This window comes from Ambystoma mexicanum, chromosome 12 (assembly GCF_040938575.1).
Source record: "Ambystoma mexicanum isolate Mex_15411 chromosome 12, UKY_AmexF1_1, whole genome shotgun sequence".
Taxonomy (NCBI): Eukaryota; Metazoa; Chordata; class Amphibia; order Caudata; family Ambystomatidae; genus Ambystoma; species Ambystoma mexicanum.
Genome location: NC_090936.1, coordinates 537,684,058 through 537,712,008, shown reverse-complemented (window position 1 = coordinate 537,712,008; position 27,951 = coordinate 537,684,058). Strand labels below are relative to the sequence as shown.

Genomic DNA, 27,951 nt, shown 5'->3' with positions numbered 1-27,951 from the left:
CAAAATCAAGCAACAAACAGCGTAATACAACGCTTGCTACGGCTCACCCACAAGCACACAAACAGGGCTCCAGGTAAGTGCTCAGTATTACTTGAGCCCATTACTTCCTAAGACTGCATAGACTGGAGCCCAGCAATCGGCCACGGGGGAGCCGCATTACAAACACAACACCGGCAAAGCAGTTTCGGTCTCCTGCTCGCCTCCTCTCCTCCATGCCCCCTAATGTGGGTGCTACAGAGGGAGAGGGGCGCAGGGGGGACCGGTGCTATATTCATAACGCGGCTCCACTGGCAAAGCAGTTTCGGTCCCCTGCTCGCCTCCTCTCCTCCATGCCCCCTAATGTGGGTGCTGCAGAAGGAGAGGGGCGCAGGGGGGACCGGTGCTGTATTCATAACGCGGCTCCCCTGTGGCAGGGGAGCCGCGTTATAAACACAACACCGGCAAAGCAGTTTCGTTCCCCCGCTCGCCTCCTCTCCTACATGCCCCCTAATGTGGGTGCCGCAGAGGGAGAGAGGCGCAGGGCTGACCGCAAAGGGGCGAGTATTCACTTACCTCTCACGGGCAGAACGGGCAGAAGCAGCAGGGAACACAGGACACCACAACGCAGCCTGGATGCGCGATCCAAATGCAGGAAAGCGCGTGTCCAGGCTGTGTTTATTTCCTGTTTCATGGTCACACCCCCACCACATCGCACTGGCTGAGCATGTGCATGGTAGCCAGTGGCTCCCCATTGCACATTCTCAGTTCAGTGCAGCAGAAAAAAAAAAGAAAACTCGTCACTTGTTTTTGCAATCAGGCATCGCGCGCCCCCCTAGGCATGTGGATGTGCCTCCCAAGGGGGGCGTGCCCCACAGATTGAAGACCTCTGCCCTAGTCCCAGAAGGGGTGGCTCCCCCTTGGGGAGAAGGGATGAATTACCTGGATTCGTTACATTATGAAATAATTAGCGACTTTGCGGGGGGGTCACCCAGCTTGAGACTTTCTAAATCAAGAAGTGTCAGATTCCAAGAAAAAGCCATTCTGTCGCTACAGATGACCCATGTTGTACGCTGCCTTTCTTTATTATTTTGGCCCAAACTTGTAAATGTCCCATAATAAAATCTACTAAAAGTATATTTCTCATTCATTGCCTGTTGTTGATCCTGTTCAACTTTGTGACACCCCTAGACACAGGCTTTCACTGGTGCTTCAGCTGTGTTGTACTGGACAGGGGTCCTCCAATCTGAAACACTATCCTGTTGAAGTGCTCAAGAGTGACGGATGTCTCATGCATGGACAGCATGTCTCTGAAGTCCTTGCCTGTATTGATCCACTGTTTGGCATGCAGCAAAAACACATCTCCTAGCTAAAGCCACGATTATAGATGACATCCTAGAAGATAACACAGACACACACAGTCCATTACTACACTATAAACACAATGACGAAGCATATCAAGAATGCACAGGATATAAGCACCCCTCTCACCCCTCAGCTTACAGCCCATTTACAGCCCACCATAAATATCAGCACTATATTGTACTTTGCAGGTTGCATTTGTTTGGTGGGTTGTATCATAGAAGTCAGGTCCAGTCCTGTCATTAGCTTTGTATTCTGGGACTTGTAGTTCTATTTTTAACCTTAATAATGTCAGCACAGACATAATCCAGAATGCAAAGCAAAAACCATTGCTAGTTAAGCGTCTACAGATTGAAAGGGTTTGGATCATGTTGGCAAGTACAGCATGTGTGCACTTTAGAAACACTTGACATACCGGAGCACCTTCCTTTTCAGCGCAGGACAAAAGTCGAGTCTGACTCAAATTGCATTCCTACATTTCCAGCAAAGAACTCACAGAGCACGCTAGAGGACACTACTGTGGCGTTGCTCCTGTGGCAAGAGCACATGGGAGATTTGAGCGGTGTCACTGCTCATTCCTCATCGTTGTTACTCAAGGAGTTATTTATCTCACACAGGCGCCTAGATCTACAGAAAGTAATGTCAGTGTTCAGAAATGTGCAGCTGTTTTTGAAAGTTTTTAGAGGAAAACTACAAAAACAAAATGTGCCCCTTAGCTTTCCTTGGGATAAGCGAAATCTTAGCAGGAAGAAAGTAGATTTTAGGAGGGAGAAAGTAGAGAGAAAGCACACATCTAGGACTAGCACAATCACAGTCTACAGTGCTAAATAGATCTATTTGTTACGTATGGGAACCTCCGCCTCCGGAAGTACAGTACAACAGCCCAAATCACCCCCTCCTTATACATTATTCAATAATATAACACACTTACCAGTCTTCATGCTTCGCCTTCCTGTTATTACATGCAGACACGTGAGAGAAGCCACAGGAGTTATGTGGTGCCATGGCTCAATTTTTGCATTATAGAATACCCAGTTTCAGCAAGATCCCTTAGCTTCGTGCTACATTCTGGACAGATGCTGCTGTTATAGCAGGAAAAGTAGCTCACAAGTTATAATGCACAACGGATAACAGAATTCATTGTTTCATAGAGTACCATTTTAAGCACATCCATCACGCGTGTCCCCTTAATCGGGGCTATTGAGTTTTCTTTTTCTGGTAGCCAAAAAGTGCCCATGTGAAAAGGAGCAATTTACCTTCCAAGCGGCAAGATGATGTATTGGGAATTCTACAGGCGTTTAATGTCTCAATATCATTGGGGCGTCTTGCTCCAACAAAACTACACTGCCAAAAATGTAAATTAAATACATTTAAAAAGATGCCCCAGACAGAAGGGCATTTTTCAATAAAGAGGCACTTTAGAATAATCAGAAGTGTAAGCAATGGGGGGAAAGCGTGATACCTTGAGGGTCACAGCATGCAAGATGGACTATGCAGAGCTCTGCACACAAACAGAGCCTCGACTCACTAAAGGCCCAATTTTGATGGTTGTAGTGCAGGGTCGTTAGTAGGTCCCTATGCATACATGTGACAGTTTAGTGGCGCCAAATCATTTGGTATTGCTGTTTCGATTTTCTGTGGTATGAAAGTGTCGGTGTAGTGCATGTTCTGTCATTTATAGAGTTGTATAGCAATAGGTTGTACCTTTTGATTTTATATTTCTGAGGGGCCTGTGGTGAATAAGGTATGTAACAATGAAAAAAGGGGGGTGCATCACAAACTTCCTCCTGCTCCTGTTGCTCTTATGACTAGTAATAGTCAAGTCCCAATAAACACAACCCTGAAGAGTTGCTGGCTAATATCACTCTAAACCACACCACTTCATAATAGAAATATATCTATTCAATAAAGTGTATACATATAGGTGAAGACTCTGGTTGCCTATACATACTGATTCATACATATATAAAATATAACAGTTCTACATAGTACACACTGACATTCAATCTGGGATAGTTCATTTTTGGCCTATGTTGTCGTGCCATAACGTTTTTCATACCCTACTATCTCTTTTTATGGAAGGTCCGGTAAATATATGAACTCAGTTTTGAGGCGGTGTCTTGCTGAAGTGTACACAAAATGCAAAAGACGGAATCACATATATTCTTGTTGCCTGGAATAAACTAGACTCAGATTATTTGCAATAGTTCCACTTCTCAGTTGTATTTGTTATGTTTTCTGAGAATGTTATGCTATCTCTGGGCCTCATTACGAGGTGGGCGGTAAGGTGTTACTGGCACCGGTAAGGGCACCGGTGCCGGTAATCCCTTACCGCCCTACTATGAGTTCCCTTTGCGGGTCCTCCCTTAACGCCTGGTTTTACCAGGAGTTGAGGACGGGACCCGCAAAGGGACATCGGGGTCAATAACGTTACCACAATTTGCGGTACCGTTATTGCCGCCTTCCCCCTTCCAATTGAGCCCTATGGGGGCTCAAATGGGAATGGGGAATGGCCCTGGTGAATGGGAAATGACCCGTCCCGCCGACCTCGGAATGGACCGGTAACTGCTCCATTCACCAGGCCAGAGTTGAAAGGGTTTTGGAGGCAGCCATGGCGCTAATAGCACCATGGCTACCTCCAACCTCGTAATGAGGCCCTCTGTGTTCCTCCAGGTACCTCGCACCATCCCCATGGGGTGCTTGTTCATTGTCACCCTTCTGTTCACTAAAGTTAAACCAATGGATAAACAAAAAGTGGTGTCGACACACTGTGTTTCGTCCTTAGGAAATGATATAGTCCACATCCATGCAGTGGTCTTCCCTTGATGTTGAAAACAGACCTTTGTCAGGACAGAAAAAAATGTTTTTGCACTGGTGTTAATCTTCTAAAGCCAAATATCGTAATCTGATTAGTCAAACCAAACAAGGACAGGTCTCCAATTAGGAATGCATCAAAAGTTACGCATTTCGGAAAGAATTCCCTTAATACAGAATAGGGGCGTTGCTAGGGGGGGCTGTAGCCCCTGATCTTTTGGTTGTACAGCCAAAAGACTAGCTAGCCCCCAGTCCCAACAGTTCTGACATCAGCTTAGCCCTGGGTCTTTTCCAGACCTAGCAACTCCCCTGATACAGAAGAATGAAGTCACCTCTGTAGATGCTGATCATGCCCAAAGGCTTTTCATCTAATGATTCAGGCTAAGGTCACTTCGAGAAAACTGCTTCTGCAGATTGGGTTCACACTCAATTCAGCAAGACAGGGACCTCTCCTGTTGTTGCTTCGAACAGCCGACCTTAGAACTAAAAAAAGAACTGCAGAATTCTGTTGGAGAATCTCCCCTACTGACTCCCTCAAACATAAATTCACTAGCCTGGCCAAGCAATGCAAACAAGCTATCGTCACAGCCAAGGCCATCACTTTCAACACCAGTATAGCCAACGCCAATGCCAACTCTGACTAGTGAGAGTTATTCACTATCCCCAGAGAGTTAGAATCCCTGATTCCCCAAGTCTCCAACTTGAACCAAGATCTTGCATGGTGCACTAGCATACAAAACGCTATGCTACAAGAAATTGACATGCTTAAAAAAAATAGCCGCCAAACATTACAACCTTAAACACACCCACCAGGACTTCCCTGCCAGCCATGCCATCAAGTGTGACATCTCTGACACCCCTCGATTCAGATTCAACAAAATCTCCACCCTGGACACTCTACATATCCTGACAAGCCTTAAGCCATCGAGATGTAAAGGAGATGTCTGCCCCGCCCCATTCGTCAAAGATTGTGCGGACAGACTAGCCCCAATCATCACAGTCTTTGTCAATGCCTAATTCCCAAGTAAAGTCCCATCCCGGCTCAAAGAATCTTGGTTCTTAACGTTACTGAAAAAACCCTCAATCGATCCTGCCATTCCCAACAACTACAGACCGATCACTACCGTACCATTCCTTCTGAGAATACCGGATAGAGCAGCTTACATCCAGATCCAATGGCAACTAGAATCAAACCATATTCTAGGTGCCCGCCAGTCAAGGTTTCACCCTGGCCACGGTACAGAATCAGCACTACTCGATTTAAAAAAAACAAATGGATGACATTAGGGACAACAGTAGGCCCACCCTGCTGCTCCTTCTAGACCTTTCTGCAGCATTTTACTTAGTAGACCACAGTATACTATGCCATCATCTCACGTTTGCAGGTGCCTTCTCTCCAGAAGCAGCAGCCTAGATTACCTCCTTCCTAGAAGTTAGAGTCATGAAAGTATTCTCTGATCAAGCATGCACTATGCCTGCTCTTATTAACTGTGGAGTACCCCAAGGATCTTGTGTCTCGCCCACATTGTACAATATTTTTACCAAACCTCTTTTTGACCTCCTAGACTCACAGGGCATAGTCTACACCAACTACGCTGACGAATCCCATATCCTCCTCCCCCTATCAGGCAACTACATCAGTTCTCTGCCCTACCAAACTCCACATATTCCACTATTCGAGCATGGATGATGACCCATGGCCTTTGCCTTAATGACGAGAATATGGAACTATTCTTAGTTGGGCCGTATGCCGTCCTAACAAAACTTGACCCAGAGTATACAGACTTCAACATCGATGGTACCACGATCACTGTCTCATCTGCTGTGAAAACCTTAGGTGTCTATCTCAATGCCACCCTCTCCCGCCAAGTAAATGCCATATCCTCCTTGCAGCTTACTCCACCAAACTCCTTACCGCTGCAAGACCTTACATCTCTGTGGAGAGCTACCTAACTATTGCCCGGGCAGTGGTAGGAGCAAGGTTGGACTATTGTAGCGCTCTTTTCGCTGGTACATCCTCACACAATATTCAAAAACTTAAGACTATTCAATATAATGCCCTACAAGCTACCCTAAACCTACCAAGATCTGATTACATATCAGATGCCCTAAAAGCTGTATATTGGTGTCCTATTCAGCAAAGAATCCTATTTAAGGTGCTTAGCATCAAACACAGGTTTATATCAAAATCAGCCCCACCGTATCTGGCCCAAAAAATTATTATGCACCAAACAGAAGGACCAACTCTACACTTGCAGATTAGTACAATCAAAATTCAGGCACACGAGAGAGGGAGGCTCGAGCTTCCCTGTGCTCGCTGCAAAACAATGAACAACCTCCCACCGACACTAAGAGCAGAGGAATCCTACTGGGCCTCCCGGAGAGCGCTCAAAACCTGTTTTATTGCATAAATCTCTGCCAGGATGCACCAAACTGCACCTTTCTCTGTAACCTATGAAAGAAAAGTTGTTTTTATGTTACATGCACGCCTATACCTGTATTTATACTATGTAAAGCGATGCATTTAAGTGTTGGCTTGCCTATGGGCCTCATGAAACTGGTTTTCTTCTCAAGTGCCTGAGGGCTTGTGCGCGCTATACAAATGTAAAAATAAGCAAAAATAAAAATAAATACTTTTTAAAACCAGGCTAGTTGTAGGGCAACATAAAGCAGGGCCGCTAAGTGAGCCCATGTCAGATCAGAGACCTGACCAAAAGATGAGATCAGAGTAACTGATGAAAGATGCTTTGGTTTAGCTTTTCCCAACAGCTCTACAGAAATACTAATAGAATTGTATTGCTTGGACCAAATGCAAAATGAAATCCTCTTCTTCCAGGATTGGAATGAACTGGTCTTTTTCTTTTATCCACCACCTCTCTCTCTCCAATGCAATAATATGAATTCCCTTTCTGGCAAACTGAAACATAAAGTGTCAGACTTTAATGAATTCTAACCCCGCCCCCCAGGTTCCTGGGTGTCAGTTTCACTTTTCAGATTCCTCTCTGACAGTCTCTCAAAATAACATTTCACAAATGTTTGGGATCCTTCCAACAGTCTATGATATCCCCAGAATGTGTTAAGGTCCTCCCTGACAGTCTCTTTGATTCTCTCTCTCTCAAAATAATCTTCTCCCACTGGTCTGCTGATGAGGTGGAAGAGGGGGTACAACCAGATCTGTTCCTTACACCAATAAGTGTGGCTGTGCTTCTGCAAGACCTTAGATACAGGTGGAATGTCTCTTCTGAATGACACAAGACCAGGATGCAGCCAAGAAGTCAGATTGCCCTACCATCTTGACTGTCTCTATCTTCCAAGCACTGACCTCCAGAATCAGGTCATGAGGAGCTATCACAACACCCTCCTGGGAGGACATCCCGGACTAAAACGATGCTCTTAAAGATCCAAATGAGTTGTTGGTGGCCCACTCTAACACAGGGCAGCACGCAATATGTCTCAGCATGTTCCATCTGATCCCAATCCAAGAATCAACCGCAGAAATCTCAAAGGCTCTGTTACCGATTTCAGTGTCTCTGTGGCACATGCTGTTGAACTTTATCACAGACCTATCCCTTTATCAGGGATTCAACACCTAGTGATGGTAGATCATTTATCCAAAATGGCTCGTTTTATCCCTCTGAAGGGATTACCTAATATCTGTCATCATCTCTGACAGCAGAAGCCAGTTCCTTTCTATTGTTGTTCTGTGGCCCAAATTGATCTTTGTCTATCACCAAGCGACCACCCATAAACCAACTGGCAGACAGAGCAACACCGTTGGTGCATGCTATCACAGACAGAATTGGAATGGGTAGACATCTTGTGGGTAGCAGAATACTTGTACAATAATACCTCGGACACATCAACGGGTACCACCCAATATTACCTGTTACATGAGCAGCATCCGTGGAATTTTGTTTATGATCCAGTAGAGCCTTCCAACATTCCCACCGTCAGACCTTACATGCAGACATCCACCAACTCTTGCACATGCCAAAGGTAATGTCCAACATGCTAATGACACATACAAACACTTTGCCAATCTGTCCCACAGATTAGCACTGAGTTACCAAATGTGGGACCAGGAGTGGTTGGCCGCTAGGTACATTCACCTCAAGGGCCCTCGAAAATTCCTCTCGAGGTACATCAGTCCTTATGTTTACTAAATGTTATGGCTGCAGTACGACTCGAACTTCCTGCATATTTTCTCATGCATCCCGTCTTCCATGTGTCCTTAATTAAACCTGCACACCCAGATATGCATCACAATCAGAACACCCTGTCACCGAAATAGTTGATGGAGACCCTGAGTTTGAGGTTAGTGCCATACTGAAGTCGAAGACTGTTAAGGGAGTCCTCTACTACCTTATCGACTGGAAAGGGTAATGGGCAGCAGACCGCTCAAGCAGTGCGCCTAGCCAAGAGTTTTCACGGGGAACACCCAGAGAAACCAGGACGGGGAGGGAGACATTTGGGGGGAGTGATGTCCTGCCCTTGGTCTCAGGAGGGGCAGCAGAGAGCCCCCAGATGCCCCAACACCCACGGTGGGCCCCCCACCCCCTCCCACCGGTCAGCACACACTCAGACCCACCTCGGGGTCGCATAACAGATGGGACTGGTGCGAAGGTGGGCCCTGTGTGCAAGGCCAGCCTCAAAATACTAGCACGGGAGGCTGAAATCTGTTTCTTTTGAAATCCTGCGAGATTGTGAAGTGACAGGAAGTCTCGGGTGCCATGTTGCCAGTTAAGGCAATATAAACCACTCCCATTTCCAAGTCTGTGCTTAGCGATTCAAACAATTAATGCTGCACTGCACCGGCCTTTTCCTCCTGTACCTGCTTCAACACCCGAAGCCGATACTCAACAGATCCTGCTCCGGGCTCTTGCGCCATCGCTCCCCGGACTCCTTGGGACCCGCCCTACAAAGAGAAAAGAAAGAGGTGAGCAAGGGACATTGAAGACCACAGAAGGGATGCAACACATGCCAACCTAATTCTTCTCCTGATCAGTGCATCTCTGATTCTTCATAGACCTCTGCCCTGCACGAGAAAGAAGAAGAGTGCTAGAGAGGGACATTGCAAACAATCTGCAAAGCACCCCAGACAGTTACGGCACCAGGCACCTTGCTGCAGCCATTTCAAAGCTGCAGAAGAGGATAAGACTTGTACAGCCCTACGCCGCATGAAGCCAACATCAGCAGGACTGCGCCGTTGGATCCAGTGTAGTAACTTGTCCAAGACAGCTTCCAGGTCCCTTTAAGTTCCCATTAAGGTTTGCAAACACAGTACACAGCAAGGAGGAGGGCAGAACTAAGGGGATACACTGAAGGGGGGCTTTCATAGACCAATCACTTATTCCTTTGTCTTGCCTTGCAGATAAAACCCAGACTGATCCACTGGAACAGAGGGGAGAGTAGACCGGCATAACCTTGCACCTCCCGCACGGATCCCTCTTGCGTCTTACTGTTGCCCAACTGGCATCTGTGTGGGAGTGGTGGGGACTTCCACAGCACCTCGCAAGATCTGGAGCAGAGGTGAACATTACAGAGGCCATATTCTGAGTCTGTAGGGAAAGTGGAAGAAAAACGTCCAGCTCTTAAAGGGAGCTATTTACTCCACTTACTGCCAAGCTGCGGTGCACTCCTATGTACCCCATAGTGGGGACTACCACCGCCTAAGAACCTGGTGAATTTGCCTGGAGTTTTGAAGCATTATTATGACAGTAACAGCTTTTTCTTTTGGCAAAGCTATTGCTCCCATGAATAAATAAAATGTTCAGTATAGTTAATTACCAATTGTAAGTATTTATTTTAGCTTTATTTTAATACAAACCTGATAATCAAACATAAGTTTAGTTGTAGGCCTTTTAAGCCGTTAAAATATGGAAATTGTATGCGAGATTTGAAGTTCCAGGCTGTACGCTTTTCAAAGACAAGTGTTGAATCCACTAACCTACTGTGAAATTACTGTAACCATGAAGTCTGTACAGGTGTACATACCTACGCTTGAGCAGTGCAGTCTCTATCTAGCACCACACCATGGAGAGAGCTGAGGTGTGCTGATACTTTCTCTTTAGGCCTATCAGTGATGGGAAAAAGAAATTAATTCCCCAAATGCGACCCTTAGAAACCAACGGTCGTATCAAGGCAAAGAATGTATCGCCTCTCCGATTATATTACAAAGATCAAATACTGTACATAAGTACACTTCTTTTCCAGTCTCGGGAGGATTCTGAGGAAGAGCTTTAGACTCAACACATAGGGCATTCCACTTTTTCAGTACTACGATGGATTTGGAATCACTGGCTGCCTGTGACTCTCAATCTATTTCTGATTTGCAATATATACTTCTCACTCCGTCTAGGGTAGACTAATGTCCAGTACTTCAATCCCTCCTTCAGTTTTATCCTAGATTTCAAAAGAATATCCCATAAGCCATCAGAATGTGTTCCGCAAATTATTCTTGTATTTTGATATAGACTTCTGTTTCTTAGTATGCATCAACCTTTACTCTTTCATTTGTCAGGTTTTGAGTAGACTAAGCAATGGTATGGGAGCCCGTCTACTGAAAACGAACATGGGTGAAATATCGTGTTCTATGAAATTTCATCCACTCGGGAGCATCTAAAATCAAGTTTTAGCTCACTGCACCCTTCACAGAGGAGACCTATCCATTTGCATTTCAGCCTAAGTAATCCAGGGTAATCCCGACATGGGCCCCTTGCTCAGTGTGCCTTAGAGAGGCTCAGCTTCACCTCACTGAGGAGGCTCAACAAGTGCGAAAAACACGTGCCTGGGGTTGCTGATGGTACTCTTGTTCAGAGGAGAATTTCCTAGCATTTCGGTGCTGGACTGCCCAAGTGGGTAGGACCAGACTGATATGCAAACGTTTATTTCTCCTCCGTGAAGGGTGCACTGAGCTAAAACCGACTCATTCTTAAGGAGGATGATGAAAGAACTGTGTCCCAGCTCAAACCTTGGATGTCCTCTCTTCATGGTATTTCTGTCACAGACTAACCCTCTGTGCTTGTAGAGCTCTCAGTTGGATATGACGGACTGCAGCATGAGTCAGTATTTGAAGTTGCTCTGGCAGACCTGTAGGGAGCATAAAACGTAATGATGCGTTGTGCTATTTTTCTGTGAGGCGTTTACCTGCAGTATCCACAATAGATGTAGCGTTTTCTTTTTTTTTAAAGTCCTAGGGTCCTGGTACACTGAGTTAGGTGGTGCACTAATAAGCCCGCAACATAAGGGGGTGGAGGGAGGGTTACATTTTGTGCAGTGTGTGCATGCCTTGCTTTAATGTTTTTGGGAAATGCATTTTTGTGCAGTGTTCATATGCTGTGTTTATGCACAGTACAGCGATATTGTGTTTTCTGTTCTGATATAGGGTGTTACTTATGATGCGCGATGTTAGCAAGAAGCAAATGTTGCAGGCAGAATATGGACTAATACGACTGAGGAGCACAAAGACATGCTTTTTATGGCTCAGACAGCCATAATGGGGTTCAACAGTTTGGCATTTCAGAATAGAGGGCACATGTCTGCTGAGGTGTTGCCCATCAGTAGTGAACAATTTCCTCCAAAACCACACAAGTATACAAATAACACAATTTCTTAGTTGAAACAACTAACCCGAGAATTGCATTTATTCTCAACGTAAACACTATTTTCTGAATTTTGAACCGTTAACAATGATGACTAGGTTATTTCATTTGAAGGCAACCAGTGTTTGCCCCGAAGGAAGGACGAGACCCTCAGTGGTGATTTGAGGTGAGAAAAGAGTTGTGTGATGCAGCTTGCGCCGACAATGCTGAGGGATTTGAAGAAGCGAAGAAAGGTTAACATGGTGGACAGAAGAAGGGGAGAGAAATGGCTGAGAACATGGTGGCATGATGGGAAACAGACCTATGAGTCTGTGCACCGGCAGAACGTTGCAGGTGGACCAGGAAGAAGAGGGGTGGCAGGCACAGTGGGATAGAGTTGAGACGGGCAGGAGAGTGCACCTGGGGACTTTACAATGATCCTACTCGGGATTCTGAGGGGGTGGCAGACTGGTTGATGGGTGGCAGCCTTTGGAGGTTCCGGGGGCTTTCCTCGCAGGTTTAGCATGCTTTCAAGGTTGTTGGAAAGTTTGCACTGGGAATAAACACAGGCAGTGGATTTCTGTGTAGGTCGAACAGTGGCATGCCACTTTGACTCAGAGCATTTTGCAGATATGAGGCTCTGTTCAATTTTGCATTGTTAACCACATTAAACATTTTTTTCAAATGAATACTTGCAAAAGGGCCACATACAACCGACTAGTAAACTACTGCCAAAACACCCAAAGAAAGTCAATTTCTTGGGGTGGGGAGAGGGGTCCCCAAGAATGACCAAGGCTTGGTGGTCATCTTTGAAGGCATAATGGACACAGCCTCCTTCAAGGAACATATTGTCTGAAGGGTGCTGGTCGCACGTGTGGGAAGGTTTTATGCCTAGGACAACTGACAACTCGGGCAGCATAATGTGAACTTGCCACTGTGAGTTTCTTCATACATATAGTTTCAGGATATGCAGATAATTTCAGGATAGGTAAGGCTGTGGGCAGGGCCATTCTGAGCACTTTTGGGGCATTCACAACTCCCCCCCCCCCCTTCTGCAGGACCAGAGGAATTAAGGGATCTGAATATCTGGTCGCGCCCCCCTTATTGCGATCACCACCCATATTTGATAGGTTGCCTCGCAGCGATCAAAATAAGGTTAGCCTCTTAATTATTACTGTAATCAGAATAATAAACAAGTAGCATTTCAAGTGCAACATTAGCCGTCTATGACAAGGCTACTTGTGTTCTAGCATAGGGATAGGACAGTTTTCACCAATAACAGCCACGAGAAAGTATACTGGCCATAGTATAAATTCAGGACACAGATTGTATGAACAGGGTGCACATAACACAGAATAGACAGACGACTCAGATTAGCAGTCTCACAGAATGCAAAAGTGCTCAAATGTGGATACAGGAGACCAATTAGAAGCAAGGACAAAGCCACACATGCCACAGCATACATAGTGGATGAAGATAAGAACCTACCAGGAAGGTGTCTGTATCCAGACAGACTGCGATTAGAAGAGGGACATGGTTTTCACATAGTGTTGCCATTAGAGAGCAAAGAAACAAGTGGCTGTGGTGTGCAATCCATACATGCGCACTATTATTACAGAGGAAGCAACACTATAAACAGTGAATCCATGAGTGAGGCTTTTTTGAAGACCATACCCTGAAAATTAAATTCCTCTTAAGGGTAACCATTTTGAAAGGTTTAGGGACTGGGACGTTTGACAGGTTAGGCACTACGAGATTAAATGAGATTAGGATCACACATTGATTAAGAGGTGACACTTGGATTTGGGCCACTCTGCAATTTCTGCACTTGACCACTTTATTTTCCATTTCTTAACATGAACTAAAATTATCCAATTGTATAGAACCGACTCGAAAAGTACAAACATCACATAACCCAGCATGACAATGTTTAAAAACAAAATATTGTAGAAGCGCATTATGCAAAATGGGAATGAGCCTAGCTTCATTGTTTCCATCATCAAGGGAAGTATATATTTAGTATAATTATTGATTTGAGCTTAAAAGCATTTATGTGGGTTTCTCTTTTGTATTTTAAAGCTTTAAATATGCACAAAACACAGGCTTGTGAAATTGTTATTTATATACATGCAGATAAATCTTTGAATTATACATAAAAGCAAACCCTTTTATGTGTCAAGTGAGCAGACTTTAAAATATGCTTGCCAGCGGCCTGCAATATCTGGTCTGCTTTCTTCTGTCTTCCGCTCAAATGGCCTGCCTAAAATAAAAGAACAGGTAATGAGCTAAACAATGTCAACAGCATGTGAGCAGGTAAGCCTTTTCACAGAATACAGCACAGTACTGTCAGTGATATAAGATGATTTGTCCAGGATCATTGTATCTTATGCTGGCAAAGCCAGGATACGAGAAAGAATGCCTTGGTTGCACAGACTTGAATGTGAATACCAAATCACCTCTACAGACTAACACTTCATGCTCATCGTTAAGGGTGTCTGTTTAGGTTTTCCAACCACCCGTCTGAAGAAACTGTTTTCTAGACCTTAACCATACTGATGCTATGTTTGTTTTTTATAGTAACCGCCATCTGGTGCAAGTACATTGCTGATAATAGCCCCTGATCTGCTACAAGACAAAGTACATATATTCATTTAGGTTTATCAACTTTAGACATAGCAAAAGCTGAATCAGCCTTGCTGGAATTTGGTATTGTAATCTTGCATATGAACACAGATGATCTACAATGACTGCTTAACACACCGAGCTATCTTCTGAATCATTGCAGCACTTAAATTTATCAATATGCATTTCAACTTTGGCTATTGTCCATGATCAATATGAGCCCCAGAGAACGGTGGGAGTGATACAGGAGGGTGCCGTAGTGAATGCACAAACTATTTATATCACAGTGAACACAGAAAGCATTACAGGATGAATTAATCGGAGAAGAATGTACTTGTCAACAAGAGACAGGCAATAGATTTAGCCTCAGTAGCATGCCTTAAAATATGCTGACTGGCAATTTTTTTGGAGGGCAATGGACACTGCCATCTTTAGATCAGGCAGCCTACAAAGTGGGGCGCCGGGCAAGTGCCAATTTGGCCTCCCGTAAAGATGTCTCTGGCAGCGATACAGAAAATTACTTGGCTGCATGATTCATGGAGAGCTGGACATTCATTCAGAGTGAATACATTCAACTGAAATGCTATGGGCACCCTGCAAGGGAGATGACAGGTGGTTTATAAACCCTTGAGCAAGGCTGAGCTTATCTATGACATCACAAAGTTTTGATTTGAGGTATTGTATCGAGACATTTACTACAGGACAATGGCCAATGTTAAAAAGGTCCCACCATTGATCATTGAAAGTTAAGGGGCAGAGACGAATATCTGATCTAGTATCAGCATATGTGATTCTCACTTTGGAGATGCTCTTACAGCCATTTAGGGAAGAGGGATGGTGCAGGGGACAAGGATTTGCTGGGCTTTTGTCCATGCAATACTGTACTGTAGCTTGTGTATTTCATCACATATGAAGCTGTGTGTATGCGCAGTGAATGTGTTCATAGATAGTGTGATGAATCTGGATGATTTATCCCATCCCTCTAGAGGGGAGCCGCTCCCTTTGGCTAGGGAGGTGAGCCTGCTAAGCAAGGCAATTGGGACTCTGCTGGGAGTGGCTCCCTTCTCTGGAATAAGGACTCCCATTCTGATAAGGAACTCTCTGCCCGGAAAACGCTATCTGCCTACATTGGAACAAAAGCAACTATTGTTATTTCTGTTTTGAATACTTTTATTTTGAATTCACAGAACAGTGACATTTCTCCGATTTCTTTGGCTTCAGGTAATGCTGGATCTCACATGAACTCCACAGTCAAAGAAAAACACACCCTTTTTGTTTGCGACAGCATATATATAAGTATGAGGAACTTTAAAAGAAGAGGGACTCCTACCGAGGGAGGAGAACCGCTACACAGGGGCTAGCCTTTGCAGAACCAACATCTTGGAGGGGCAGAGCCACGCAGGGTTGTAGAGCTTGGGCTGCAAGAAGGGTGAGCAAAGCGCTGGCAAAAACCTGGCATTTGACCTGACCGGGAAGCCAAGGTCAGAGGAGAGGCAGAGATGGAAACACAATTGTTTCATCTGGTGGCACGACCATGAAGAAGTGGTGGTGGGCCGACAGACCTGTAGATGATGCTGACACCAGACCACCCGAGGGAGCCCGGATCCTCGAGCTCCTTACATGTCGGACTGTAGCTACCAAGCCAAGTACCAACGGGAAGCGCTGACAAGGTTACGGGAGCCTGAGAAACCCGACAGACATTGAGTGAAGGCTAGAGCTGAAGGGGTTACAGGAGCCTGGGAAACCCAAAAGAGAATATACCTTTGCAAGGTACGAACTTTGTGTGCAACAGCTGAAAAGCTATCAAGGTTACGGGTGCCTGAGAAACCCGAATGTGCAAATATCCTATGAGAGGGGAATTGAAAAAGATATGAACAATGTGAATAATGGGTGAGAAAAGCTTCCAGGTTACGGAAGCTTGAGAAACCAGAGTGTGCAAATACCCTATGAAAGGGAGAGGGATAAAGATAGAAATATTGTGACTGCGAGGTGCAAGAGAAACCAAAGTGTGCAAATACCCTATGAAAGGGGGAGGGATAAATATACAAACATTGTGACTACGAGGTGCAAGAGAAACCGGAGTGTGCAAATACCCTAAGAAAAGGGGTTTGAAAAAGAAAGATCAGCAATTTGAATAGCTGAGAAAGCAACAGAAGGCATAGACCTTTGATAAAACCAGGTAAATAGCCACCCTATCTGAAATAACTTGGATACAAGAAAATAACTTGTACGAGGATCACAGAACTTTGGGGAAAACCCAAAACATCAAAGGAGGAAGTGTTTTTTTTCTGTTTGGTTTCCATAAATCCTGAAAGAAGGAAAATGTTTACAACAAGAGGCAGTTTCTTTGTTAATAGGAGAAATGCATACCCTAATGTGATACAAAGACTGGGAATATCCTGTTGTGCTAAAAAGGGAACTTTTGAAGCCTCCCATTTCCCTTTTAGTTTGATGTTTTTTTCTAAAGTGGTAGGGCCAGTAAGTTGGATAGGGTTCGGACCAAAGAACTATATTTTGGACTGTAAAGCAGACCTTTAGCTTTTATTTTTTTTTAGATTGGGAATTTCCTGTTGGCGATAGGGCTAGTTAGGCTTTTTGTCTCATTAATTTTAATAAAACCTCTTTAGAATGAACTCTAATTGTCCGAGTCTTTCTGGTATGCCACAGTAGGTTTAGGGGTTAAAGAAAAGGTCTGTGTACACAGATATGATATTTTATTTATATCGCGCTCATACACAAGTGTTTCTGACCGTGACCAAGCAAACAGAGGGCAACAAGGGAGAACAAAAACAACTATCTTACTAGGCCCAGTGACATTAAGAACATGCAAGTGCATTGAAAAGGGAAAAGGGAGAAAGTGTGAGGAGGGGGGGATGTGGAAAGTGCGGAACACAAGAGAGAAACAGAATAAATAATAAGTGAAAAAAATAAATAAATAAAGGGAATGAAAAGTGGGAGTGCAGCCAGCAAGTGGCAAGTGCATGATTAGTGAAATTTGGTATATCTGATAAGTGCAGAAGAAAAGTGGGGGACTGTATGTGTACAGATACAGATCCCAGTGCAAGGGGTGGCCCGGAGGCACTGCAGGAGGGAGGCAGGGTGAGCAGGTACCTGGGCCCGAAGGACAGAGGTTGGCCAGGTGCACAGTGCCAAGAGAGAAAACAGATCAACAGGGGAGAAGAGGGGCAAAGGCAGAAGCAAAGAGGAAGGTCTTGAGGAGCTTCTGGAACCGGAGATGGTTCGCCTCAAGTTTCAAGGTGGGCGGGAGGCTGTTCCAAAGGTAGGCCTCAGCAGAAAACAGAGATCTGCCCCAACTTGTTTCTTTGAGAAACGTCTGACTCTGAGGGAGTTAGAAGTAGAGGAGCGACGGGCTCGAGAGTGTAGGTATTTACGAAGGGGTAGTCGAAGGTATTTTAGACCCAGGCCTCATGGTTAGCTCCTTATCTCCCGTCAGTGCTCATTGAACAGAATAGGGAAGTGACAACAATGTGATATTGTATCAGACTACTGCACGTCATTATCACTTCAGACACTCAGACAGCAACTTTGGGGGTAGTGGCATGGTGTAAGAGGTCGTGGCAGGGATGTTGGCTTTGCAACGTTTTGCTCGTCTGTCATGGCTGGTGCTTAATGGACCGATTCTCTAAATTGGACAAATAGAATCAGTATTTACTGTTCTGACTAGGAATAGCCGCATTTCTGTGGTAACAGGGAATTATAGTATCCGGGTAGGTTATGCCCCACACGTACATTCTATCTGAACCTATATAGACAGGTGTGTCTCTGATAAGTTGGCATAATGGCCCATGCTCTTTGTGCTTACTAGGCCCAATAATATCTATCATGCCTGTGCTAGCTGGGCACAATGGTACCAGGCCTTACAGAAGTAACTGGTCATGATGGTATTTTGCCAGGATCCCTCTGCTTACGGGGAATAGTGGAAACTGCCACTGAATGGGTATGAAGGAAGCAGCTGCCATTGTGCTAACTGGACAACGGTATTTGACATCGCTGTACTAAATGACACTAATGGAATGTGGCCTTGATGTGCTAACTTGGCATAATTGAAAATTGTCCTCTGTGCTATGAGGGCATCATTAAATATGGCACCACATTGATTACTGAGTGTGATAGAACCGAGTTCTAAACCTGCCCCATGCCATGGGGGCAGGGAGCATCCCATCCAATCCTGTTTTTATTCTTTCTTTTGTGGTAGTTTATATTTCTGTTTTGAATTTCAAATTCGAATACAAGACTACAAGTCTCATAGTTCATAGAAGAAACAGGACCAGATGGGCTTCTCCCACCTGAAGGAATATGATAGAATCTGGACCAGCTGTGCTCACTTGCCTATTGGGATCTGCCAACCCATGCTAACTGAGTGGACTGGCATCTGGCTCTATTGATCAGACTGAGCCCTATGCTTGATAGTCCTTTTCAATTGCTTATTTGTTACGTACATTGTGAGATGTAGGTCACATGACACACGCATGATATCATTTGCCATGCGGGAATGTAAGATAGCTCAGTGGGTTGAGCGCTTGCTGCGGCGATCTGATTGTGATCTGCAGGTTCGAATCCCTTAAAGGCCAACTCAGCCTTTCATCCTTCCGAGGTCGATAAATGAGTACCAATTTCGGTTGGGTGATATTGTATGTAAATATGTTCTCTGTAAAGCGCTTTGGATTAAGGCGCTATATAAATAACACATCATTATCATTAATGTCACAACCTCCCTCTTGCTATTTTGTCTCTTTAGCAAGTGTACCTGAGCCGGCCGTAATTAAGTTGTCTATGCCAGGATCGTTATTGCTGATGACACTTGCCAAGGCCTTGACTGATCCTGAACAGTGGGGCTGTTTCTTGATGCACGAAGGCAGCGTGGGCACTGAGCACACCTGTATTCCCTGAATCTTAGAATCATTACGCCCTCAGCTGTCATTGACATTTACAAAAAGCTCAGTAATCTGTTGAAATCTAATTTTGAATACAAGCATTACCTCTGGGCTGAGCCTGAGGTAGGCCTTGAATGGCCTTGAAAGGCATGCCCCTTCTTGGAGCACTTGATGTCCTTACCGCACACACATATGCCCTGTTATGGCTTAATTATGCTATTGCTCTGCTCAATTATGCCAGGGGTCTACTCAATTATGGCCAGAATGTATTCAATCTCTTGAATAAATTGTGTGTTTCGCTTTATTTGACAAATATGGATACGGGAGAACAGATTAGAACTAGGTCTTCATAATTTTGCCTACATTCTACCTATTTACACTTGTGGTTGTATTCAAGTAGTTATTGAATCAATTCAGTTACACCATGTCTCTACTCAATGATGCATTGGACCTGCATAATTATAAATTGGATTAGCTCAATTGTTCCATTTGGGGCATTGCATTTTCCCCTGGTGCGGCCCCTCCACCCTCCCACTTTGTTGATCCTTATCTAATAACCTGAACTCCAGGCACAGGAAGAACAGTGGAATCCAGGCAGCTGCTGGGGCCCTCTTCAGCACCGCTGGTGCCACGTGGCGGAAGACCAGTGAGGATGAAAGAGCCTGGTGTATGGTATTCAGGGGCATTTTCTGTGTCCAGCGCGGTAAGGGAACATGCCCACTCCTCTCCCTGCCCTAGCCTACCACCTCTCTATTACGATCCTACTGTATTCATTTATTTGCATTTATTAAAACGCTCACGCAGCCCGCGGGCATCGATGCACTGCTAAAGGATTATTTTTTTTTTTTTAGTGACGTAATTTTTTTGTCGTCGTAGTTGCGTATTTATAATGCGCTTAAATACCCAGAGGTTTCTAAGCACAGACCCGGGAATCGAACCTCTGTTGCTTCATGTCGTCTTGCTTCCAAGGCGAACACGTTGCTGCTGAGCTATCCTCCCGGGAAGATGTAAGATGTAAGATGTAAAATGTAAAAAGTAAAAATGAATTTCTTAAATCCGTGGAGGCAACTACACTACCACTTTTTAAAAACATCCGTGGATCCGAAGCAGCCAATAAGAGCTTTCTCAGAAGTGAGGGGCTGGCAGAGGGCAGGTCGTGCTCTAATAAAATCCTGTCTTACCTCTGCCAGTAAATGTGGAAGGTGCCTTGGTTTAGAGCCTGCTAGAGACCAGGCCGTTTCCAGAGGAATCCATTCAATGATGTTGCTTGCAAAGCATCGTTTACAGGTGGCATTTATTTCTTCTTCAGAAGGAGAGGACATCTAAAGAATAAACGGGAATACGCCCCACTTCATCTTGTGAACTTTTCAAATCGCATGCAGGGAACCCAGCAGCATGCAAGTGCTAACGTTGGTGGTCCCCTGCATGCAATTTGCATTTATTATCAAATTATATGCATGCAGATCAATGGTCTGACTCTCCAGTGCATGTGAGTAAGGGATTCCCCGGTGGTTGTTATTCTATACTTCCTAGTTACTTTTTATAATTTCTCTCCAGGGCTGCAGAAGTGCTTAGATGATGTAATCATGGCTGTTGCAGAATCAAAAAGAGTGGACGTTGAAAGAGACCAAGCGCTCCTGTTTGTCAGGGATATTCATCTGGGAGACTCGGACATGAAGCCGAATATGAACTCAGAAAAAACATCAACTCTCCAGACCAGCAGTCAGCACAAAGAGAGGTGAGCATATTAGGCCTACCAGAGGCAATGACTAAACGTGTTTTTTTTTTAACTTTATTTTTCTTGCACACAGGTAACATTAATGCTTACATATATTGCACATTGCTTCATTACATTTTACAAAATCAATTAGCTTCCGATCCTGAGTCATCTCGCTCTGCCTTATCAAACAGGTATTGTTTATATCTATCCCATATGTTCCTTGGTCTGGATTGGGGTGGCACCGAGTCTATGTAGAGTTCTTCTGTATCATTAGTCCACACCATGTCCTTATCCCAATCAGCCTTAGTTGGGGGGTATGCACTCTTCCATTTCATCAAAATTGCCCTTTTGGCTATTAGTAGGCTCAGATTCAACAGTCTACGCCAAGTCGGGTTCATTTTCCCCACTGCTCCCAGCAAACATATCTTGGGTGACCATTCCAGTGGTCGGTCAGCCATCTCATCTAAGGCGGCACAGATGTCTTCCCAGTAGCCCCTTAGCTTTTATGCATGACCATAGCATATGATAAATATTTGCATCCTCTGTCTGACATCTAGGGCAGGTCCCCGACATGTTGGGATATAGTCGTTTAAGTTTTGCTGGGGTATAATGCGTTCTCTGCACTATTTTGTAGTGAATTACACTATACCTGGAATTACACAATATTTGCTTGGAGAGCGAGCAAATCTGTGCCCATTCCTGGTCATCAATCTGCTGTCCCAGGTCTTGTTCCCATTGACTCTTAGCTGCGGTGTTCTCTACAGGGCGCGTTTGAAGTAGCAGCTTATACAATGCCGCCGCCAAGACTTTTTGTGTCCCCCCTGTGAATATGTAGCCCAGACCTATATTTATCGCTGGTTCGCTGGGGAATGTGGGGCATGCTTCTTGTATGGCCATTCGCACTTGGGTATACTGCTGTTTATGTCTGTTCGTGTTTCCCACAACCTCTCTGATGTCTATCCACTGGATAAAGCTCTGGTCAGGGAAGAGTTGTCCCCACTGGGTGATCCCTTTGGATGTCCAATGCATCGCGATTTGACTATCTGCACTGAAGGGTGTTTGTGGGTCTCCCCAGAGTGGCATACACGGATGGTATAGCCTGTTGGTTTCAAACACATTGGCTATTTTGGCCCATGCAGTGGTCGTCACCTTCGCTGGTTCTATAGTGTTATAGTGCTTGGGGGTTGATCTGCTCATTTTGTAGAGTACCGTTATCGCTTCGCGTTCTGTACAACCGGGCATCGGGGTCACAGGGTTGAGGAATTGTGCCGCCCATTGGGAGGCGTAGTGTGCCTGTGCAGCCAGATAATACAACTCCAAGTCAGGTGCCATCATCCCTCCTCTAGAGTATGTATCTGTCAGCTTTTTCCAGCTCACTCTGGGATGTCCTCCCCATACAAACGAGGTGCACGCGCTAGTCAGTGTGGTAAATAAAGAGCAGCCCGGCCAGACAGGTTTTGTGCTGAACAAATAAAAAAGCTTTGGTAATATAATCATTTTAATTAGTGCTACCCTGCCCATCAGTGATATGGGAAGGGCGCTCCAGCGTTTTATTTTCATGCACAGAGCATCTGTGAGAATGCAATAATTGAAGGTGCGGGAGAGCTGTGCTGTTCTGGCAAAGTGTGCACCCAAATAAAGTATATGAGTAGGGCTCCAGACAAGACCATATAGGTCTTGTGGTTGCGGTGTATTTTCTGTGATTGGGAATATCTCTGACTTGCTAGAATTAAGACGTAGACCCGAATGTTCTCCAAACCGTTTAACCTCAGCCAGTACCTTGCCCAAGGTTCGATCCAGATTTTTTAGATATAACAGAATGTCGTCTGCATATAAAGTTAGAATGTGTAATTCACTGTCTAGCCTGAGTCCTGCTGAGCTGTACCGTGCCCTAAGGATATCTGCTAAAGGTTCAATTATTAATGCGAACAATAATGGCGATAATGGGCATCCTTATCGCATTCCCCCTTCAGTTCCAGTTTGTTTGTTAAAACCCCATTGATTCTTATTTTTGCATGTGGGCATGTGTACAGTATTTTTATCCATTTCAGAAAATTGGGGCCGAACCCATAGTTGCGCAGAACCCCGAAGAGAAAGGGCCATGAAACCATGTCGAAGGCCTTATGCATATCTAAGGAAACAGCCACGACCTGGACCTCAGGGGGTGTTGTGGCTAAAATGTTATGGCACCTTCTAACATTGGTTGCAGTGGACCTTCCCTTAATAAACCCTGCCTGGTCTTCATGGACCATATATGGCATCAGAGGTGTTAGTCTAGTTGCCAGTATCTTTGCCAGGATCTTTGCATCAGTGTTTATTAATGATAATGGTCTATAAGACCCACACTCCTCAGGGGGTTTCCCCGGCTTGAGTAACAGCGTAACCACTGCTTCCCTAGTGGTTTTGGGGAGTTCTCCTTTATGTAGGGTCTCACTCCATACTGCCATTAATCTGGGGACCAGTAGGGGACCAAACTCCTTATAAAACTCAGCCCCCAGTCCGTCAGCGCCCGGTGCTTTCCCGTTAGGTAATGCCTTTATCCCTTCTAACATTTCCTCCTCGGTAATCGCCATCTCTAACAATTCCCTAGTGTCATCGGCCAGCAATGTTGTCGGTATTTGTGACAGGTATCGATCAATTTCCTCATCTGTGGAATCAGATTGCGGGGAATAAAGACTTTTATAAAATGTATGGAACGTTTCTTCAATCTTGTCTCGGTCAGTGGTAACCGAACCATCTGGCCTTTGCACGCACGGTATGATCGTTGGTCCCCTCTCTCCCTTCACTGTCCTGGCCAGTAACCTCCCGGGGCGCTCACCCTCCCCATATCGGCGTGCTGCAACTGGTTTATCAAAAAATCGGATTTCTTGATCTGCTGCCTCATTGTATTCATCTAGTTTTGCTTTCATTTCGGAACTGAGGTGAGCTGATGGGGTTTGTGCATATTGAGATTGCAGTGATGCTATATGCGAATCCAATCTGTTCAGTCTACCCCTGATGTCTTTAAGAATTCCATTTTCTTTCGATATTGAGCTTCCCCTTATATAGGCCTTAAACGCTTGCCATACTATTGCTTGACTGGGCACCGCGTTTTCATTGATTTCGAAATATTCCTGTATTTGTTGTTCCATAGCGTTCTTGTAGACCAAGTCACGCAATGCTGCAGGTTTAAATCTCCACATTGGTCGCGTTACTATAGTGCCTGGAATTCGTAATGTTAACTGGATTGGGGAGTGATCTGAATATGTTCTGGGATAATGCTGTGCTGCTAGGACCCAGGAAAGGACTACATTATCTACCAGCCACAAATCTATTCTGGAGTGCATATCGTGCACCGTCGAGTAATATGTATTTTCCCTCTTAGTAGGATTTAATGTTTTCCAGGCGTGTTTCAGACTTAGGTCTACCATATGTGTAGTTATAGTCTGCGCTGCTTTGGTCAGTGCCCTGGTCTGTGTCGATGTGCGGTCTGTATGGACATCTAAAATAGTGTTAAAGTCCCCACTGCATATCAAATGCGCCGTGGGGTAGGCGGCCAACCTCTCGAATATTTGGGAGAAAAATTTTGGATCGTCCACATTTGGTCCATATATGTTTAGGAGAATTATCTCCTTATTGCAAAGTGTGCCATGGAGTAGGACAAACCTCCCTTCAGGATCACATTTCGCTTCTATGCATTTAAACTGGAGGGTTTTTTGTACTAGAATCTCAGTCCCCCTTGCCCGTTTAGAGTATGTTGTGAAGTACTGGTGCATTCCCCAATTCGGAATTAGTTGTCCCCCCTGTTGAGGTCCCACATGAGTTTCCTGTAGAAAAATTATCTTAGTGCCTAGTCTATTGATATATGCCAGGATTTTCCTCTTCTTGACTCTGGATCCCAGGCCTCGGACATTCCAACTTAGTACTTTGATACTTTCATCGTTATTCCCAGCCATAACCTATGAAGCAGTTATCAATGTGTCCAAAAAAGCATGTTTCTATTAGGAGCTTGGTGGTCATCATGTTCATTACCTGTGTGCGTTTTATTTTACTAACATCCTTAACATAACCATAACCCAACTTTCCCAACTTGTTCCCTCCCCCCACCCTCACAGTTCCCCCAACTTTAACTGTGCTCATAGGATCCCAACCTTCCCTTCCAATCAATGTTTGTGCACCTGCTGCAGGGGGGGAGACCTGCAGCGTGTTCCAGTGCCCATGCCATCTTGAGGCTGGTAAAAGGTAGACCGGTTCAACTTGGTTGCTCACACATATATCGAAACCTTTGAGGGCATCACAATTTAACAAATCCTGTGAATTTGGTCATATATACCCCCTATAAAGGCCGTCCCCGGGGGGCGGGGGGCGGCTTTAGCTTCGGGAATTGTACATTACATAGCAGAAACATGCCCATTTTCACATAATCACACATTTCGTTAAGTTTCCCCTATCCTGGGATGATCAGTCAAAGCAGGAATATGTGTTTCCACAAAATTTGCAGCTTCCTCCGGGAACGTAAAGAAGTGGATCTTGTTCTGGAAATGGATTTTGAGTCTCGCTGGATACAACATAGCATACTGTATCTGTCTTTCCCGTAGCAGCTTTTTGACCCCTGTAAAGAGCTTCCTCTCCTGTTGTACCGCAAGGGTAAAGTCTGGAAAGATGCGTATAGTATTAGCTTCCCAACGTAATTCTTTCTTTTCTCTTGCAGCCTTCAGAATTAAATCTCTATCCCTGTAGTTCATCACTCTGGCAATTATAGGCCTAGGGTAGGCTCCTGGCTTCGGCCTCGGGGCAAGGGATCTGTGGGCCTGCTCGATGATGAACATCGGTGACCATCCCGGGTCACCCAGGAGGGTATGCAAGAGCTCCTCCACTGTCTTTTCCATGGGTGCTTTTATCGCTTCCTCTGGAACACCATTTATTCAAATATTATTGCATCTTGATCTCGCTTCTAAATCCTCGCATTTGGACTTCACTGTCCCCAGGTCGATTGCCATCTTCGAGACCGTGGTCTTCAGGGTTTCAAGTGTGTCCTCCGTGGCCGAGATTCTCGTTTCGGCCTCGGTCATGCGTGAAGTAGTTTTGTCCAGTTGCGTTTTGATGGCCGCCACGTTCGCCGTTATCCCATCTAGTTTGTTATTGAGGGCGGAAAAGCCCCGTTGCATGGTGAGGAAGACTGGTTGGGGTTCCATCATTGTTGCCGGGGGGGTCTGTTGTTCGTGTGGGAGTGTGCTCTCTGCCATCATCACACCAGGTTCTTTCTGCAGTGGTGTTGTGAACTTATCAATGGAACCCTTACTCTTCTTGGGGCCGAAGCTCTTTGGCATTGTTCCCTCGGGGCCAATTAGTCTGTGATATAAACTGCAATGTGCCCTTTTCTATGCTTCGGTTCTGTGGCATGATACACTGATTTACTTCTGGCGGAGCGCGCCTGGTGTAGGAGTACCGCCTGCCCCCCTATAACGTGATCCCTTGCCCCGCACCAACAAGGCCAGCCCACACCTCGCCGTCGAGTTACGTGGTTATAGGGAGTTGTGTCTGTTATTTACAGTTGTCCACGGGAAGCCCGTGTTGGCCCGAATCTGATCCGTGCGTATCACGGAGGTATTGTTGGGGGAGGGTAAGAGAGGAGGATCACCGGCGTTCTGGGGGGTACGCATAAAACTTGTGCCTCCCCCCGTTATGGCCGCCACACTTATCTGATCGAGTTTGTCCTGTCTTCTGCAGTTCACCCCCCGGGGGCTTCGCAGTTCGCACGGGCCGCACACCACAGCTCCCGCGTGTGCCCCACGTGCGACACCCTCCCGGGCCGCCGCCGCAGGAGCCCGATGATCGCCGAGTGTCTGGGGTGGAGGGGGGGTTTGAGGGGGGGCCACTCGCGGGCGCTCAACGAGGAGCGGAGCACCCACGGCCTTCCCAAGCCTAATGTTGCGCCGTCTGTTGCCAGCGAGTATCTGCGTTGCTGCTCGCCATGCTCCTCCTCTCGCCTCTCGGTTGTCCTCAGGCACCGCTTCCCTCCGCACGTGGGATACGGATAACGGTTTTCCTCTGAGATTTTGCAATTGTCAGACACCAAACTTTCCCAGTTTGTTCCGCCGATGTTGCCGCACATTCTATACAGTTTCTGTCAGGAACCGGTCATCGCAAACGCTTATGTCGGCATTACGGCCTTGGTCCACGCCGGAGCTCACACGAGAGCGACCATTTTCTCTCACGCGCAACAGCGCCCCCCGCGACTAAACGTGTGTTTAAAGGGGCGACAAGTAGTAACAACGTTAGGTCCCTTTTTTTAAACTTTATTTGAAGATTACAGCACATTACAAACATGATCATTTGCTGTTGAATTAATAAGTATACATTGTTGAGTCATTGGTTATCAGAAGATACCCAGTGTGGATTTTGTTGTGGTAAGCCCAAAGAGGTACACATTTTTTTGTTTAAATACAGATCGGTGATGGTGTGTACTTAGCAAGTAAGAGTTTTCAATTGCTAAAGTGTTGAGTACCAGAGTCTGAATCAGGTTTCTGCAAATGAAGAAGATATTGCGTAAAAGCTGTCCAAATATCCCTAGAATGCAGTTTTAGCGCCATCAGTACATGATAGTTGGTCTCCATATCACAGCACCAAATTAGGTTTTTTTAACCAGACCTGGGCAGCAGAAGCTGAACTATTACTCCAAGATATAAATCACTGCTTAGGGCTATAATAACAAACCTAGACAGGTCGTGTGTAGAATTCTTTAGAGAGACCCTTCTATCTACACAGCAGCCAGCACAGCGGGTCTTTCAGAATGTTATTGTCAAGGATTGCCGCTATCGTAGGAAGGACATATGACGAAAATTGCTTGACGATAGGCCAAAACCACATCAGATGAGTAAACCTAGCATTTTCTGCATGGCATTTGGGGCAGTCTCCATTTTTCGAGGGTCAAACTTCCCTTTGCAGAAATGTATGCCTGGTGAAGGATCTTAAATTGTTTTAATTTGTGTTTACTTGTGTG

The 27,951-nt window shown here is 45.3% G+C and overlaps 1 protein-coding gene across 2 annotated transcripts in view; it reads left to right on the top strand.

Annotated features, from left to right (window-relative positions):
* The window catches only part of LOC138513753 (putative glycine N-acyltransferase-like protein 1B), a 162,861-nt gene that overhangs the window by 89,843 nt on the left and 45,067 nt on the right, over window positions 1–27,951 (top strand). For both annotated transcript variants that reach the window (XM_069628841.1, XM_069628840.1), the window contains exon 5: window positions 20,807–20,987. In XM_069628841.1, the coding sequence (XP_069484942.1) occupies window positions 20,807–20,987 (181 nt within the window). The remainder of the gene's footprint in view (window positions 1–20,806; window positions 20,988–27,951) is intronic.